The 14,573-nt window shown below is 40.4% G+C and overlaps 2 protein-coding genes across 2 annotated transcripts; one reads left to right on the forward strand and one right to left on the reverse strand.

The window, feature by feature from the left end:
• The first annotated feature begins 2,507 nt into the window (after positions 1-2,507).
• prss56 (serine protease 56) lies at positions 2,508-10,223 on the forward strand. Its single transcript, XM_088014952.1, has 14 exons — positions 2,508-2,831; positions 4,414-4,572; positions 4,667-4,921; positions 5,007-5,196; positions 5,304-5,412; positions 5,483-5,639; positions 6,050-6,192; positions 6,367-6,526; positions 6,645-6,833; positions 6,945-7,136; positions 7,288-7,490; positions 8,322-8,871; positions 8,956-9,062; positions 9,147-10,223. The coding sequence occupies exons 1-14, from the start codon at positions 2,729-2,731 to the stop codon at positions 9,324-9,326; spliced, it is 2,697 nt and encodes an 898-aa protein (XP_087871078.1). The 5' UTR covers positions 2,508-2,728; the 3' UTR covers positions 9,327-10,223.
• A 1,930-nt stretch (positions 10,224-12,153) lies between these two features.
• Positions 12,154-13,203, reverse strand: LOC148154794 (C-C motif chemokine 20-like). The gene is made up of 3 exons (XM_088014933.1): positions 12,763-13,203; positions 12,526-12,634; positions 12,154-12,417 (listed from the first exon to the last, which is right to left on the reverse strand). The coding sequence occupies exons 1-3, from the start codon at positions 12,836-12,838 to the stop codon at positions 12,339-12,341; spliced, it is 264 nt and encodes an 87-aa protein (XP_087871059.1). The 5' UTR covers positions 12,839-13,203; the 3' UTR covers positions 12,154-12,338.
• Positions 13,204-14,573: the final 1,370 nt, after the last annotated feature.

The raw sequence follows: 14,573 nt of genomic DNA on the forward strand, positions 1-14,573 counted from the left end.
TTTTTCCAAAAAGCTTTCTAGTAGATAACAGTGTAACCAGTGTGAAGTAAAAAAAAAAAAAAAAAAAAGCTTTTTTTGTCCACATTTTTCTGGATATAAAGCACTGTTATGTTAAGCCATGGCTCTTGCCCTGGAAACGTGGTTCAGACGTGATTTTCAATGACCGGACCGCCACAGTTGCATGTGTACGACTGGTAATGAAGTCATAAAAAAAACAGAACTTCACGGATGTAGAAGCTGAGGCAGGCTGGCAGTGGACAAAAGGGAAGTTGTCCATGCCTGGTGGACAGAAGAAGAGTGAGCAGAAGGCAAATTAATCAAAGCACATCAAAGGCAGATGAGTGGAGAAAAGGAAGGAATGAAAGAGAGCCGCCCGGTCGGCCCATGCTGCTCCCGCCCCGCTCTGCCTGATCCTGCTCTCAGATCTCACAGTCATCGTGCCATTAAGGAAGGCTGGGAAAAAAAAAAAAGGCTGGAGTTTTTCTGTTTTCTAGTTTTTAAATCTGTAGCCGTCATTCTTCTTCAATCTTATGAGATTTTGAAAACTTAGCTGAAAAGCAGATGGTCAAAAATTTTAAAAAAGCTGCGTGTTGGTTTCTAAGTAAGCTGAAGACCCGACTTTTGGTTACAAGTTGATGACGCTCCTTCAGGAAAGTTTTGTAGATTTAGTCGTCATTCCTTTAAGCAGTTTCTAAAATATGGCAGTAATTTGTATTCAGTTCAATTTAAAAAAGCTTTATTGATCTCAAAAGTAACTTAAATGTTGTTGTAACTCAGTTAACAGAAATTTCTTCATTGAGACTTAGATGGTGACATCCGTAGACAGAAAGATGTAGCAGTCTGTATCTCAGCATATGTAAAACTGCCTCTGACTGGAGTCAATTTTTATAACAGTCTTGTGAAAAGGACACTCAGAATCATTCGTCATGCTGTTCATTTTATGAGGCTATTTTATTTATTCAGTTCAATTCAACTGATTTATATAGCACCAATTCACAGCATGTCATTTCAAAACACTTTACTGACTTTACAGCAATTCCTTGTACCTAGCATGTGTTTAGTGACAAAGAAGAAAAACTTCCAGCAGATTTTGGCTTATTTTGAGTGTCTTTCTACCCGACTAATCGTCTGCAGAGACTCCAGAGCCGTTCCCAGAGCACAGCCAGCTTTTCTAAACAGTCTGCTGAGGTTCTCCTGCAGCATACGAGCAAACCAATCTACTGTTTGCCTCTATTTTGCTAATGTTTCTGCAGTTTTAACATCAGCAGGATAATAACAGCTAGTCTAATCAATTTGATTTAATTATTTTAATTTACACACACACACACACACACACACACACACACACACACACACACACACACACACACACACACCCCCACACACGTGTGTGTATATATATATATATATTTACACCTTATACAGTTTTTGAAAAAAGTATGGGTACAAATCAAAAACAATAAGTTGGCCTATCACGATTTATAATTTTAAATGTATTTAGTATTATAATAAATATTTTCCTAACTTGAATAAATGTATCTGCAGATCAAGTTAATGCTCAGCTTCACCTTTTAGTTGCGAGATGTTACTAACTGAGTCGGTTAGTATTTAGTATTTAGAGACTTTTCCACAATAAATTCACGGCCGCTCACAATACAAAATCAAACGTCTAAGGCAATTCAGATGTTAAATTTAAGAGATCACAAAGTGAATTTGAACTGATAAAAAAGTCACTAAATAATACTATGAATATACTGTATAATTTATATAATTTGCCAAATAATTTTCCATGAAAATACTTCATGTTTGTAAGCTTGTTGTCGTTACTGTACCTTTATGTAACAAAAGCAGAGTTCAGCAGAGAAAGACAAAAGTGATGTGAATTGACAATATTTTAATGGGAGAGACAAAAGACTGTAAGTGATCAATGGACGCGGCAGCCAAGTGATGCCCGGGGGCCTGCTTTGATGTGGGCATCCTCAGAGGGACGCCGGGGACAATGCCCTCTTTGAGGGACACGAATGGCAGACACTTCCCTCTCCCTCGAACACTCAGCGTCCCGGATCTGGCTCGCTTTGAATCTCGCTGGGATTTTTTACTTTAGGCTCCCTTTTAGCTGCGCATTCCCCCCCGTGTCACATCAGCGCATATCCTTTTCGACAAAACTTTCTCCCTCTTTCTCTCACACTAATTAATTCAAACAACTCCCTGTTCCCTTCCGCCCAGCCAATCCGTCGGCTCATCCCCGGCTCCCCCTCTTTCCTGATCTGCGTCTCTGCATCTCCCTCCCTCTGTCTCCTTTCATAAAACCAAACCTCTTTGTGATGGTCAGCCTTGGCAAGTTGCGCCCGATTTGCTGTCATAGTCTTAATGAATTCATCTGTTTGTGCATTGGCCATGAGAGCATCTCTCCCTCCCTTTCCTGTTCTCCCACCCCTCCTTCCCTCTCTCTGGTCTTCCCTCGGGGACTCTATATATATTCCAGGGACCACTTCAGGGGCCTATTGTTCCTCAGAGTAACCTTACAGACAGATGCCCTGCATCACAGTGTGGGAGAGAGCCCAGAAAGTCAGGAGGAGGGAGACAGAGCCCCCAGACAACACGGACGAGGAAACTCTGCAGACCGGCCCGGTCTCCATCACCTCTGCATCCTCTTCATTCATTCTGCGGCAATCCCGTTTGTCCACCTGCTGTCACGGTGGAACGGGGGGTCTGATGCTGTAGGACGATGCCGCCGCTGTTCATCTCGCTGCTGCTAATGGGGCTGGAGTGTTTGCAGGGAGCCCCGACAGGTAGAGAAGCCTACAGGATGCCCCAGAGCGCTCTCAAAGGTACCTTTTCTCAACTTACTGAAGCTGTTTGTCATGAAATATGCTAAAATGATCAATGACTAATCTGATTATTAGCTCTTCCTGGGGGGAGGGACAACTCAGATGCAAGTAACTCAAGTTACACATTTATTAATGTTCATTTTATCTTAGCCGTGACATTTTAAATTAACATTACTGGTTTGTGGCACTTAAACGTTAACTATACTCTCAAACTTCTGTTGAAACAAATTGTCTTAAAGAGAGCCAGGTGTCTCCTTAGCTTTTGTAATGGATGTACTCATAAGTGCTTTACAGAAATTTAGCAGCTGTTCAGTGTCTAGTTCGTCCACACAGTTAGAAATATTAATGGACGCGTGGGTATGTGGTTCTCACAGTATGAAAACCTTCAATGAAAATATTACAGTGGGACCTGATACAATCCATGTTAATCCAGAAATCCTACTTTGCTTAAAAAGTACGCCATATTGTTTGTCATAGTTAAAAATGTACTATTTTAGAGGGTGGAGGGTTGTGACCAGAAAACTTTTTTTTAAAGCTGAATATGTCTTTGTTGAAGTTTATAGTAATATGTAAATCACCAGCTCTTTCCTGCTAGCTGGCCAGCAGTGCGCAGCAGCAGGTGTGATAGGGATAACACATTTACCTATGCCTCATAAAGTCTCATAAAACTCTGGTCGCTCCTTTATTTTTCTTAGAATCTAGTTAAGAGGAATGAGAAGAGTGTGTTGGGGGAAAAAAAAAGCCAGATTTGGAAACATCCGTCTGTAGCTACCAGTGATCTGCCGGTGCCTAGTTAACAATGTCTCCATGAGTTTTCCTCCAGTAAAGGGCTGACAATTATACCGCTTCGTAAACATGAACAAAATCTGTCAAAAATGCTCAATAAAACTCAATGTTAAGATGCAGCTGAGCCTTCAAACATGACGAGACGCACCGAGTCTCTGGGCTCCTGTTGGCCCCAGGGCTGCCAGCCAGTGCCCTCCAGGCCTGCCCCAAAGCCCCTCAGCCTCTGCCCGCTCAGCCCTGGCCTTCTAATTAAGTCTTCAGTCGGCATTGTTGTTGTCAGTGGTCCTGCCCTGTAATGTGGCGCAGCGCAGAGGGGAGGGAGGGGCGATGTGGGGTCAGCGGCGCGTTTGAAGGTTTGAAGGACTCACTAGCGGGCAGAGCATGAGCTAGCTTCCCTAAAAAAGCTGCCAATGAGCTCAAAAAGCAGCATGAGAAAAGAGGAGCCGCACACAGGCACACACACACACACACACACACACACACACCAGTACGCAACAATCCATGCTAATGCTCACACGTACTGAGTGTTCCCTCAGCAAAATGTCAGTCTTTCCATTGAATCGCCAAGATTCCTTTCATTCAAGCTTTCAGGAAAAACACTTTTCAAAACTAAATAAATTTGTGAAAATGTGCTTCGATGAGGAGAACTACAGATTAACTGTATAATGGAGGCAAGATAGGTTTAAACAAGGTGCTCTTGCTGAGCACATACATTTATCAGGATGTGAAATGGAAATGCTACTCTTCCCTCCTCTTTGACCAATACGTCGATGTCCCTTCTTGTCCTCTGGCGCAGCTCTGTCTGATCGGGGCACGGTGGTCCTGGAAGCTGCCATGACGAGCGCCCTGTCTGCTCTGGAGCGAGCTTCGGCCCAAAGAGGCCAGACCGAGGCAGGATGTCGAGGCTGCGCTCCTTGTCTGTTTCAGAACTGTGGACAGCTGTCGGGATCCTGCTGTGAGTGCAGTTCTTATCCCTCGTCAGATCCTATTCTTGAGTCTCTCCAGCGTGTTTTTGACACTGACTTGTTTTTTGCTTCCTCATTCGACAGCGTCCCCCTCCGGTGCCTCGTCGGAGCCCAGCTGCGACGTGATCAGCAGGGCTCAGAAGCTTCAGGGTGAGGCCGAGCGGAGCTGGGCTCTGAGTCAGGCCTGCGGGTTCTACCAGCGCCGCTGTCTGCCAGGTGAGCTCAACACCGAGAGCTGCATCAGGATCATGGGTGAGAGCTGCAGTGCCCGTGTCCTCCAGTGCAGCCTGCTTCACACGATGCAGAACCTTGAGCCTGACATGCAGTCACACGCACAAGGTACGACGCGTTTTCCCCAGTTTCTCCTTTTTATGCGCTCCATAAGAATTCGTGCTGAAGCCTGTCTTGATGTCTGTCTTAGCAGCAGTGTGCGGTCAGAGGTCATCCAGAGTGCAGAACAACACACAGCCGCGCTCAAGGATAGTGGGTGGCTCCCCTGCACCTCTGGGCAGCTGGCCCTGGCTGGTCAACCTGCAGCTAAACGGCGAGCTAATGTGTGGAGGGGTCTTGGTGGACAGCTCCTGGGTGGTGACTGCGGCACATTGTTTTGCTGGGTAAGTGTTGGATTGATTGATATCTGATTTGGCAGACAGAGACTAAATTATGTGTAAATATTACTAAACAAATAAACCTGCATTGCTTATCCATCTCTCCTCTTCAGCAGCCGCAGCGAGAGCTACTGGACAGCCGTGGTAGGAGAGTTTGACATCACCAAGAAAGACCCGGATGAGCAGGTTCTCAAAGTGAACCGCGTCATCCAGCACCCTAAGGTACAAAGAAATAATTATACAACAACGTCAACATAACAGTGCAATAATCCAAATTCTCACTTTCCTGCAGTTCAGTCCAAAGACTTTCAACAACGACATAGCCCTGGTGGAGCTGACGTCCCCGGCGGTCCTGTCTGAACACGTGACACCGGTGTGTCTTCCTTCGGGTGTGGACCCCCCGACAGGCAGTGGGTGTCTTGTGGCAGGCTGGGGGTCCCTCTATGAAGGTGAGAGCACACTCTCACTCTTGTCTCGGTCGCAGTTGGTAAAAGATTTTAAAAGCTCAACATGTCAAGTTTTCTTTTCCATCTCTTTTTGCTGAAGTTAAAGTTTTGTCGGCATGCATTTGCAATTTAATGAACCACAAGAAGGAAGCAAAGTTAACGTTCACACACAAAATACATAACAATTATTTATCAATAATATAATCAGGGAAACATTTTATGTATTCAAATGCACAATTTTACAAGTGATTTTATTCTTTAGTTACTTTAAGTTTCACCCAAAAAACTTGGTGCTTCTTCACACAAAGTGAAGAAGCACAAGAATTGCTTGAGAATTCGCTTAAGAATTGTTATTTGAAGCAATGAAATATGAAGTGAGAGTTGATGGAAAAACATGTTTGTGTGTCTTTTAGATGGGCCTTCTGCTGATGTGGTGATGGAGGCCAAGGTCCCCCTGCTTCCTCAGAGCACCTGTAAGAGCGCGCTCGGCAAAGACCTGGTCACCAACACCATGCTTTGTGCCGGCTATCTCTCTGGAGGCATAGACTCCTGTCAGGTGGGCAGAGCAACAACTTTTGGATCCTGCGGTTTCGTTTTAAATGGTTTCTCTCATGCTGTGTTTGCACGCTTCCATCAGAAGCTGAATCATTCATGATTAATGCTCTGTATGAAACCTTAAGGATATCAAAACACTTTTTTATAAAAAATATGTGGTACTTGTCATCTATAGGGGGACTCTGGAGGCCCCCTAATCTACCAGGACCGAATCTCAGGTCGCTTCCAGCTCTTTGGTGTCACCTCCTGGGGGGACGGTTGCGGAGAAAAAGGAAAACCTGGAGTTTACACACGCGTGTCTGCTTTCTCTGACTGGGTTCAGGCCGAGATACAGAGTGAGTTTCACGCAGCTGTGACCCAACGCCGTTTTTTTTTTTTTTCTTCTTCATATTGTTGGACAAAAATAATAACAATAAACACCAGAATCACCTGAGTGCTGCGTGTTGCTTTCAGAGTCTTTACGGAGCAGAGCACCAACATGCCCAGAACTCCTGAAAACAACAGACATGACGGAGGAGGAGCAGAGGTCTGAGTTTAGCTCTCTCTGTCATTTCTACACCCTGACCTGTCCTCCCAGTCACCCTGCTGCTGCTTGCAGTCGAATGGCCGAGGACAAATGCCTCACCCGCTTCAAGAAGTGCCGTAAGTGCCCCCATCAAAAATTTCAATTTATATGTAAAACATCTCAGTTAGTTTGAAATTCCTGGAACATTTTTTATTTATTTATTTATTTTTTATCTCTCTACCCTGTAGAGTTGCGTTCATTCCTGCAAACCCTGTTGGACTTACTCCAGAGGGCTGAAGACTACATCAGGGACAAGATGGACCTGACGTTCTTCACTCAGACTCTCCCTCAGCTTGTGGAGCACATCTACAGTGCAGCTTTAACCCATAACAGAGAGAGGAGGGACCTCGGCTTGAGCCGTGGTCTCAGTCAGATCAAAGGTAAAGGTTTGAAAGATTATTCTCCTGCGGCGTTGTGTTTTCCACAAGCACACAAAAGCTCATGCGCCATCCGCGCTTTTAGACAGTACAGTTCAGTATAATATTGAATATCTAACATGACCTTTCTAACTTGTGTTTTCATTATTTGCAGAACAGCTAGGGGGAGCTGTGACACCAGCAGCGCAGGATCCGCCTCATGCGCCGCCATCTTTATTTAGACATGTTGGTCCTTCAGTGGATGAGTGGGAGGAATACCTGAGAAACATGGCTGATGACATGGACAAACAGCACCAGACTGGAATGACAGATACTTCCTCCACACCAAAAAGTGACGAAGAGGATATTTTTCAACAGGTAAATTGCTTCTTTAAAAAAAAAACAAAAAAAACCTACATATACATATGTATATATATCCCAGGGTTTTTTTTTCTTGTTCTGTACAACAGTTATTTGTGCAATAAAATAATGTTTGATTTAACAAAAATTTTGAAGATTTATAAAAGTTATTCCAGGGAATAAATGTCTACTGCAGAAAAAAACATGATATAGGTAGCATTGACCAGAAATCCAGAAGTCCAATAATCTATCAACTGAACTGTGGGAAATGTCTATATATTTATTACATTGAGATTTGGTTACCATCATCAAACCAGAGGTTCTCAAACTGTTGGGCGCGCCCCCTAGTGGGGGGCGCCGTGTCATTGCAGGCGCGCCCCACTGGCGCGCCTGCAATGGCACGGATGAATTCAAAGTTTCAGAACCGTGACAGCTTTTCAGGAAGTTGTCACAAGGTGCTGATCAACCAATCAACTTGACTTAGCAAAACACATTCACTATGAGAGACAATGAAAATGACACGTTTCTTGCTACATAAAAAGACCAACATTTTCAACCAGCATGTTTGTAGAAAACATGTTATTTTCTTTCTGAAGCCATCTTTCATGTTTAAGGTTTCAAACATGTAAATATTATATCCATGTCATCTTTAAGTATGAAGAGGCTTTAATAGCTTGGTAAAAATTATTTATGTTGTATCGAAGTGGACATATTCTATATAAAGTAAACTTACTTCAGTCAATTAAATATGAGATTTTTTCAATTAAAATATTAAGGGTTATATTGGACTCACTGTGGATTTACTTTACCCTAATCTTAACATCTATTTATGTCTCTAATTTTGTGCAGAAACAGGATTCGTGGCTGCATCAATTGTCTGCACAATTTCAGTCTCTTATTTCTGGCCTTCACTCGAAACTGGGCTCCAGAGCAGCTCCTCCTCGTCTGAACTTGGACTCAGTCTATCCTGAAGAAGACTCTCCTTACAGTCCTTCTTCAGCCATAGCACTGGGCCACACTGCTCCATCATCCTCACCCCAAAAGTCCAGGGATCCCTGGTCACTTCTGTCAGTGTTGATGGAGGAACTTAGAGGAATAGGAGCACGAGATGAGACTGTGGTTGATGGCGCTTCACAAAGTGAAGCTTCCTTCAAAGGAGCAGTTTCTCCTGAGCGGAGCGCCACATCGGAGGATTTCACTTCTGATGACATCGGGGATGGAGGAGAATTAAAACCTTCAGCGGCACCACTTCCTGACGCGTTGACATCTGCCGTCAAGAAAGCTCAGCTCGCTCACACAGAAAGCTCTGACCTCAAACGTGATGGAACATCATTGGGCGTTCAAAGAAGACCCAGACGTGTTCTAAAGAAGAGGCAGATCCCTGCTACCAGTGAGAAAAGTACTTATCAAAACATTTCTGGCGTTGATTTAAAGATGTTGCGCATTATGGACCAAATTAACATGCATTTGTGCTTCCCTGTAGTTTGTCCTGGATTGAGAGAGTCTTCACGACAAGTTAGCCAAATCCAAGAGACGTACAAATGGATCCTAAACATACCAAACAGCAATCTGCAGATGAGCTTCCAAGAGGTAAATCACTGTTAAATATTAAGTTTCAGATGCAAATTTTATTTGCATTGTGAAATAACTTATTTCTATTTTGTTGCTCCTCAGGTTTTAGTCGATCTGACCTCCAAAAATGATCGAGGACTTTACCAGGCACGGATCAGAGCCGTGGTGGCAGGACGACCCTTGACCTTCTACAGTCTTGTGGGTCTTGAGAATGAATCGTTTTACCGCAGCGTGCCGAGGATCATCGCCGTGGCTCTGGACACTCTGAAGACTTCACCTTGATTACCGGGAGAGAACTGAAAAGATGAGAGCATTCTGAACGGCATCAGCAGAAGATGCTCATCAAGCGCACACCTACGAATAATCCTACTGTCTTCAGCAAAAGCCATTACTTTGACTTTCCATGCAAACATGAATGTACCTGTTTAATTGGTGACAACAGTTCTACTTTCACATTTATTGCCTTTCTGATAGAGATGTGCAAAACCCTTAAACTAAGTTAATTCTTATTATTGCAACAAAATTTCAAACAAATGTATTCGATTCAGTCCTTAATCTGAGTTCAATGGAAAATGAATGATTTTCTGTCTGTTGATCTGACTAAAAATGTTTTCAAACAATATCGTGTTACATAATCACAAACAATTTCCAGTTCATTGGTGCAGAACTCCAAATCTTTTATTATATCGATTGGGTACTTCAGAGAGTGATGCCGTTTAACGAGTTTCCAAAGGATCTTCAGAAAAGAAAAAGACCCAAGTAAAACAAAGCATGACTTTAAAAAAGATCAGTCAAATTTACTTTAAGGAATTGTTTTCAGTGCTTGTGCGATTAGCGGTTTTCTTTAAAACAATAGTTCTTAAAGCGTACCTAAGTCGAAGGCTGAATTTCTCTACTGTTCCACTTTGCAATAAGACAGAAATTTATTTTAGGGTTTTTCACACATCGTTATCAGGGGTGTGAATAAATGTTGTCAGTATTTGTGGTTGGAGATGTAGCCATGATTAAGTTATAAACTTGTACAAAAAAATAACTTATTCCTAATGTATTTTACAAAGGTTGAGCCTCTTGTGAAGCACACAGATTGTATATATGATGCATACTATCTTTATCCCTAACATATTTATTTGCATTGAGAAAGTTGTATTTTTTTAATAAAATCATTTATATACTGAAAAATGCTGCAACTGTTTTTGTATGCTGAGTTGAGACGCATTTAGAGGTTTGAGAGCAACACAACTCATCCTACATTACCACTGCTGCAGCTCTACCAGAACCAAAGCCCACACCGAAGAAAACAGATGAACAAGACTTTGTGACACTCCTCTGACTTCCTGTAATGATATGATATAATAGGCATCATCACTGCAGCTGCTGCAGAGTGTGGACACATGTACCTCTCTAGTTTCTCACCATGTTACCCAATGAGAGAATCAGAAGGGAAACAAAAACCAAAGCAGAGGCTGCTCTGATCTGAACGCTGTTTCCTGTTTTCTCTCTGGACCCTGCAAGCTGCTAATCACATGTTTTTTGCTTGTTTTTTTGTTGTTTTTTTTTCTTCACCTCGCTACATACACATTGAGAAACCACAATGGCAAAAAACATGTATATTTAACAGCAAGAACGTTGCTGAAAACCACATGGTACTAACTGGTACAAGATGTATTTAGTCGAAACCACAGCTCGATATGGATCCCCTAATATTTGATCAACTTACATAAGACATAAAACCCCCAGGCTTAGTTCACCTCACCCTCTAAAGCATTTGATATTCATGTTTGTGAATTTTTTTAAATAAATATTTAAAATGCATCCATACAACTGATCAGTCTTTATCTTAAGCAGTCAAATAAATACATAGTTATTTCATATTTAAGTTACTAGTAACTTCATAAATAATGTTGCTTCATGCTCGGTGGCTTTTCTCCCCTTACAAAACAAAACCTCACAGACATGCTTCTGCTCCATCAGAATGATTTTGATCTGTAAACCAGTCTGCAGCTGAATCGCAGTGCAGGCTAACCAGACAAATATTAGGGTTTGTTTAGTAAGTTGCAGCAGCAACAACTACCGTAATTTTCCACAAATATTCCACAATTATTTGTAAACAATAAAAGAATAAAAAAAAAACAAGAAATTACTAAAAGACAGCTGTTTAATCATTTTAAAACTTATTCTTATATCTTAGGGTTTATTCTTATAAGTCTATTCTTATATTTTATAAATAAGTGTTTTATAAACAAAAAACGTTGGACAGGGTGATAAATAAATCATGAGTTATTTTAAAATCTACTGTGGCCTGTTCTTTCTGTTTTAAGCTAGTAGGGCCCAATTTATAGAGCGTAAACCTATGTCCGTTTCTTTCAGCTTGGTACTTTCAGTAAGAAGACACAATTTATCTACTGTGTGATGAATATGTGTAAACACTGAGACTTAGCACCATAACATAATCTGCTTAGTGACCTAGATCAATCATTAAACGAAACAGTGAAGTTTCTCCACCTTTGGAATAAACAACAACAAATGGATCAAGTAAGGACTTTATTGGAAATATACAAGGACAGGATCAATTTTTTTACAAAACTAATCTTAGTATATTGAAAATAACATTTTTGTTTGATTGTATTTGTGTACAACTTAATTCAAATTATTATAACAAACAGTGTGCAATGACAGTTTATAAACTCATAGATTTTTGGCACTAATGTGAATGTTAATATTCTACAACAGGAATATCATCTAGAAGCTTTTCTGAACAGAAAGCTACATAAAGAAAACAGAGTACAGCTGATAGAATGAGAAAAAATATGGAAATAAATAGAAATAATATAATGCATTACCAGTTATGTGTTGATAAAGGTACATGTGAATACATTTTCTACCATTTACACAATTTCACAGGTGGGGGCCCATCTGTTATGATTTTGTCCGGGGCCGTGGTTAAGCTCTGCTTTGGCTGGGGCTTCGGCTGGGGCTTTGGCTTCTGATCATCTTTTGGTGCAACAGAACTGCAAGATCTACTAGAAGAAATATTACATATTTTTGATGTATTTGTCTTAAAATTTAGCATTTTATTTTTTTTTCCAATAAAATTACTCACCCTCCTGGGTTGAAGTTGTCTGAGTCACGTGCGAAGCCTCGATACTGACATCTTACCAGATTTCTGGAATCACATATGTGGCACAGTTTCCAGAATTATTTCTTCTCTTGATTTTTTTGTCTTAAAATTTAAGAGTTCTTTTATTTATTTATTTATTTATTTATTTATTTATTTATTTTCTTTATTAAAATTACTCACTCTATTCGGCTGACGTAGTTCTTCACCCATTCCAAGGTGGGGTCAGCACATCTTTTGCCTCTCTTTGTGTGGAAACTGGATTAAAAAGGAATCAAAGTTAATAACAAACAAATTATAAATTACAAATATATAAATAAAAAGTATGGATTGGGAATCCTTGGTTATAAATACCTGACCACTTACATGACGGCATTGACCGGACATAATTCTGTGCTTTTCTGCACCAAGAAGCCCTTGATCTCTGAGAATGGTAATTTCCAAGGTATGTACCTTCTACAGCAAAAAATATAAGCTGTAAATAAAAAGAATAAATAATTAATGCATAACACTGCCAGTCTCTGTATCTGTCAATTGTTTATATAATCAAGAACATAAAAGAAAGAAAACAAGTAGTGAAGAGATATGAGAGAAAAGGCTTACCTGCGTGCGTGTTTGTAGCCAGGACACAAAGAGCAACAAGTGTTGCTGCCATCACTGTAACTCTCATTGACACCATACCTTCAACTGTGCCGGCAGATGCTGGTGATCTGATGTGACTTCCTGTTCTCTCTCCATGTACTCCAAGTGTAGGTAGAGAAATAGTAAAAAAAAAAAAAATAAATAAAAAACTAACCTTAACACACCCCCTACTTTTAACTTAGCTTCTGTTTCCTTGTTTTAAATTGACAGCGTGCAGCTTAGAATAAATTAGCTCTGGCTGAACATTATAACAACTAGTTTCCTATGTGATCCACAGATATTGGCTGCACATGGCTCTTCTGCCTGTGTACCACTTGCTGCTGGCTCAGGTTCCCCTTGAACTGGTGCCAATAACACAAGTACCTGATCACTAAAGCCTTGTGTATCTGATTTTTTGTGTGTGTGTTGTCTGTCTCTTTAATATGTTCTGGTCGTATAGCCCTCAAAATTGGATGCAATGGACATGGAAAAGAGAAACAGGGCAAAAAGTAAAAAGGAAAGAAGGAGATACAATTAGAAGAGAGAAAAAAAGATAAAGAGAATACAAGAAATCACTCTAAGGCTGTTTCTATAACCGAGGAACCATAGTGGGGTTTCTAGTCATTTTAAAAGTTCTTAAATATATTTGAGACCAGAAGTTTTGACCAATGCTGACTGATAGATCTGTCTTCCATTTCATAGTAGGAAGGGATATTAATTCATCTATTTTAGACAGTGTCCTATACATATTTTGACATTAATTTGGGAGGGTTGAGATTCCATATTGTTTTATTAATCTGTTGAATGGGATAAGTCTATTCATTCGAACATGTTCAAGTTATTCAATATCAGGTCTGTGAAGTTCATATTATTATTATTATTATTATTATTATTATTATTATTATTATTATTATTATTATTATTATTATTATTATTATTATTTTGCAGGATGTTGTGGTTGTTCCAGATGTGTGTACATCTGCGTGGGATAAGTAAAGACCCTCCCATTTTTAAAAACTCCCACCATTCTCTCAGAGATTTGATTTTTTAACTCATATTAAAACGTGTTATAGCCTGTTGGCTCAGAAGTAATGATGAAAGATTTAGTCCTTCTTTATCTTTGGGTTCTGTGTTCAGAGATCTAAATCAGCCAGATGGCATTTAGTTTGGGATTATTGAAAGTAAGTACTTAATTCTTGGCAATACTGTCATTTTTATTAAAGCTGCTTTTCCCAAGAGTGCGTAAAGATTTCCATCTAACAAATTCATCCTTCTCCTTATCTAAAACCAGGATGTTGAGTTGTTTTGCTTAACCTATCAGGCCAGGAGAAACATTTATATCAAACTTTGTAATATTTCCTGCATTTGTGAATTGAAAGTATTGAAAGCCAGTTAGAATAATCAGAAACTCTAGAGTAAGAATTTATCAATCTAATTACACGAGAGAGAGAAGCTTGTGAATGCTAGAGAAAAAGTAATAAATAGTCTGTATAAAGACTGATGTTATGCTCTATATGTTCTTATACCTTTAATATCTTAAGTTTGCCAGACTGCTGCCGCTAGCAGTTCAAATAAAAATAGTAAACGGTGTGAGAGATAGACACCATCCTCACCTGATGCCCCTCTAAAGACAAAAGCTGGAAGATATTTGTTAATTTGTCCCCTTGGCACATGTTGTTGGGGAGTTGTATGATAATTTTAGCAAGTGTATGAAAGAATTTCCAAAACCAAATTCACATAAGATTGCAAGTAAGAATTTCCAGTTAACTCAATCTGCCTTTTCTGCATCTACA

This window comes from Poecilia mexicana, unplaced genomic scaffold, assembly GCF_051168715.1.
Source record: "Poecilia mexicana isolate PSO_F unplaced genomic scaffold, ASM5116871v1 scaffold_17, whole genome shotgun sequence".
Lineage (NCBI taxonomy): Eukaryota > Metazoa > Chordata > Actinopteri > Cyprinodontiformes > Poeciliidae > Poecilia > Poecilia mexicana.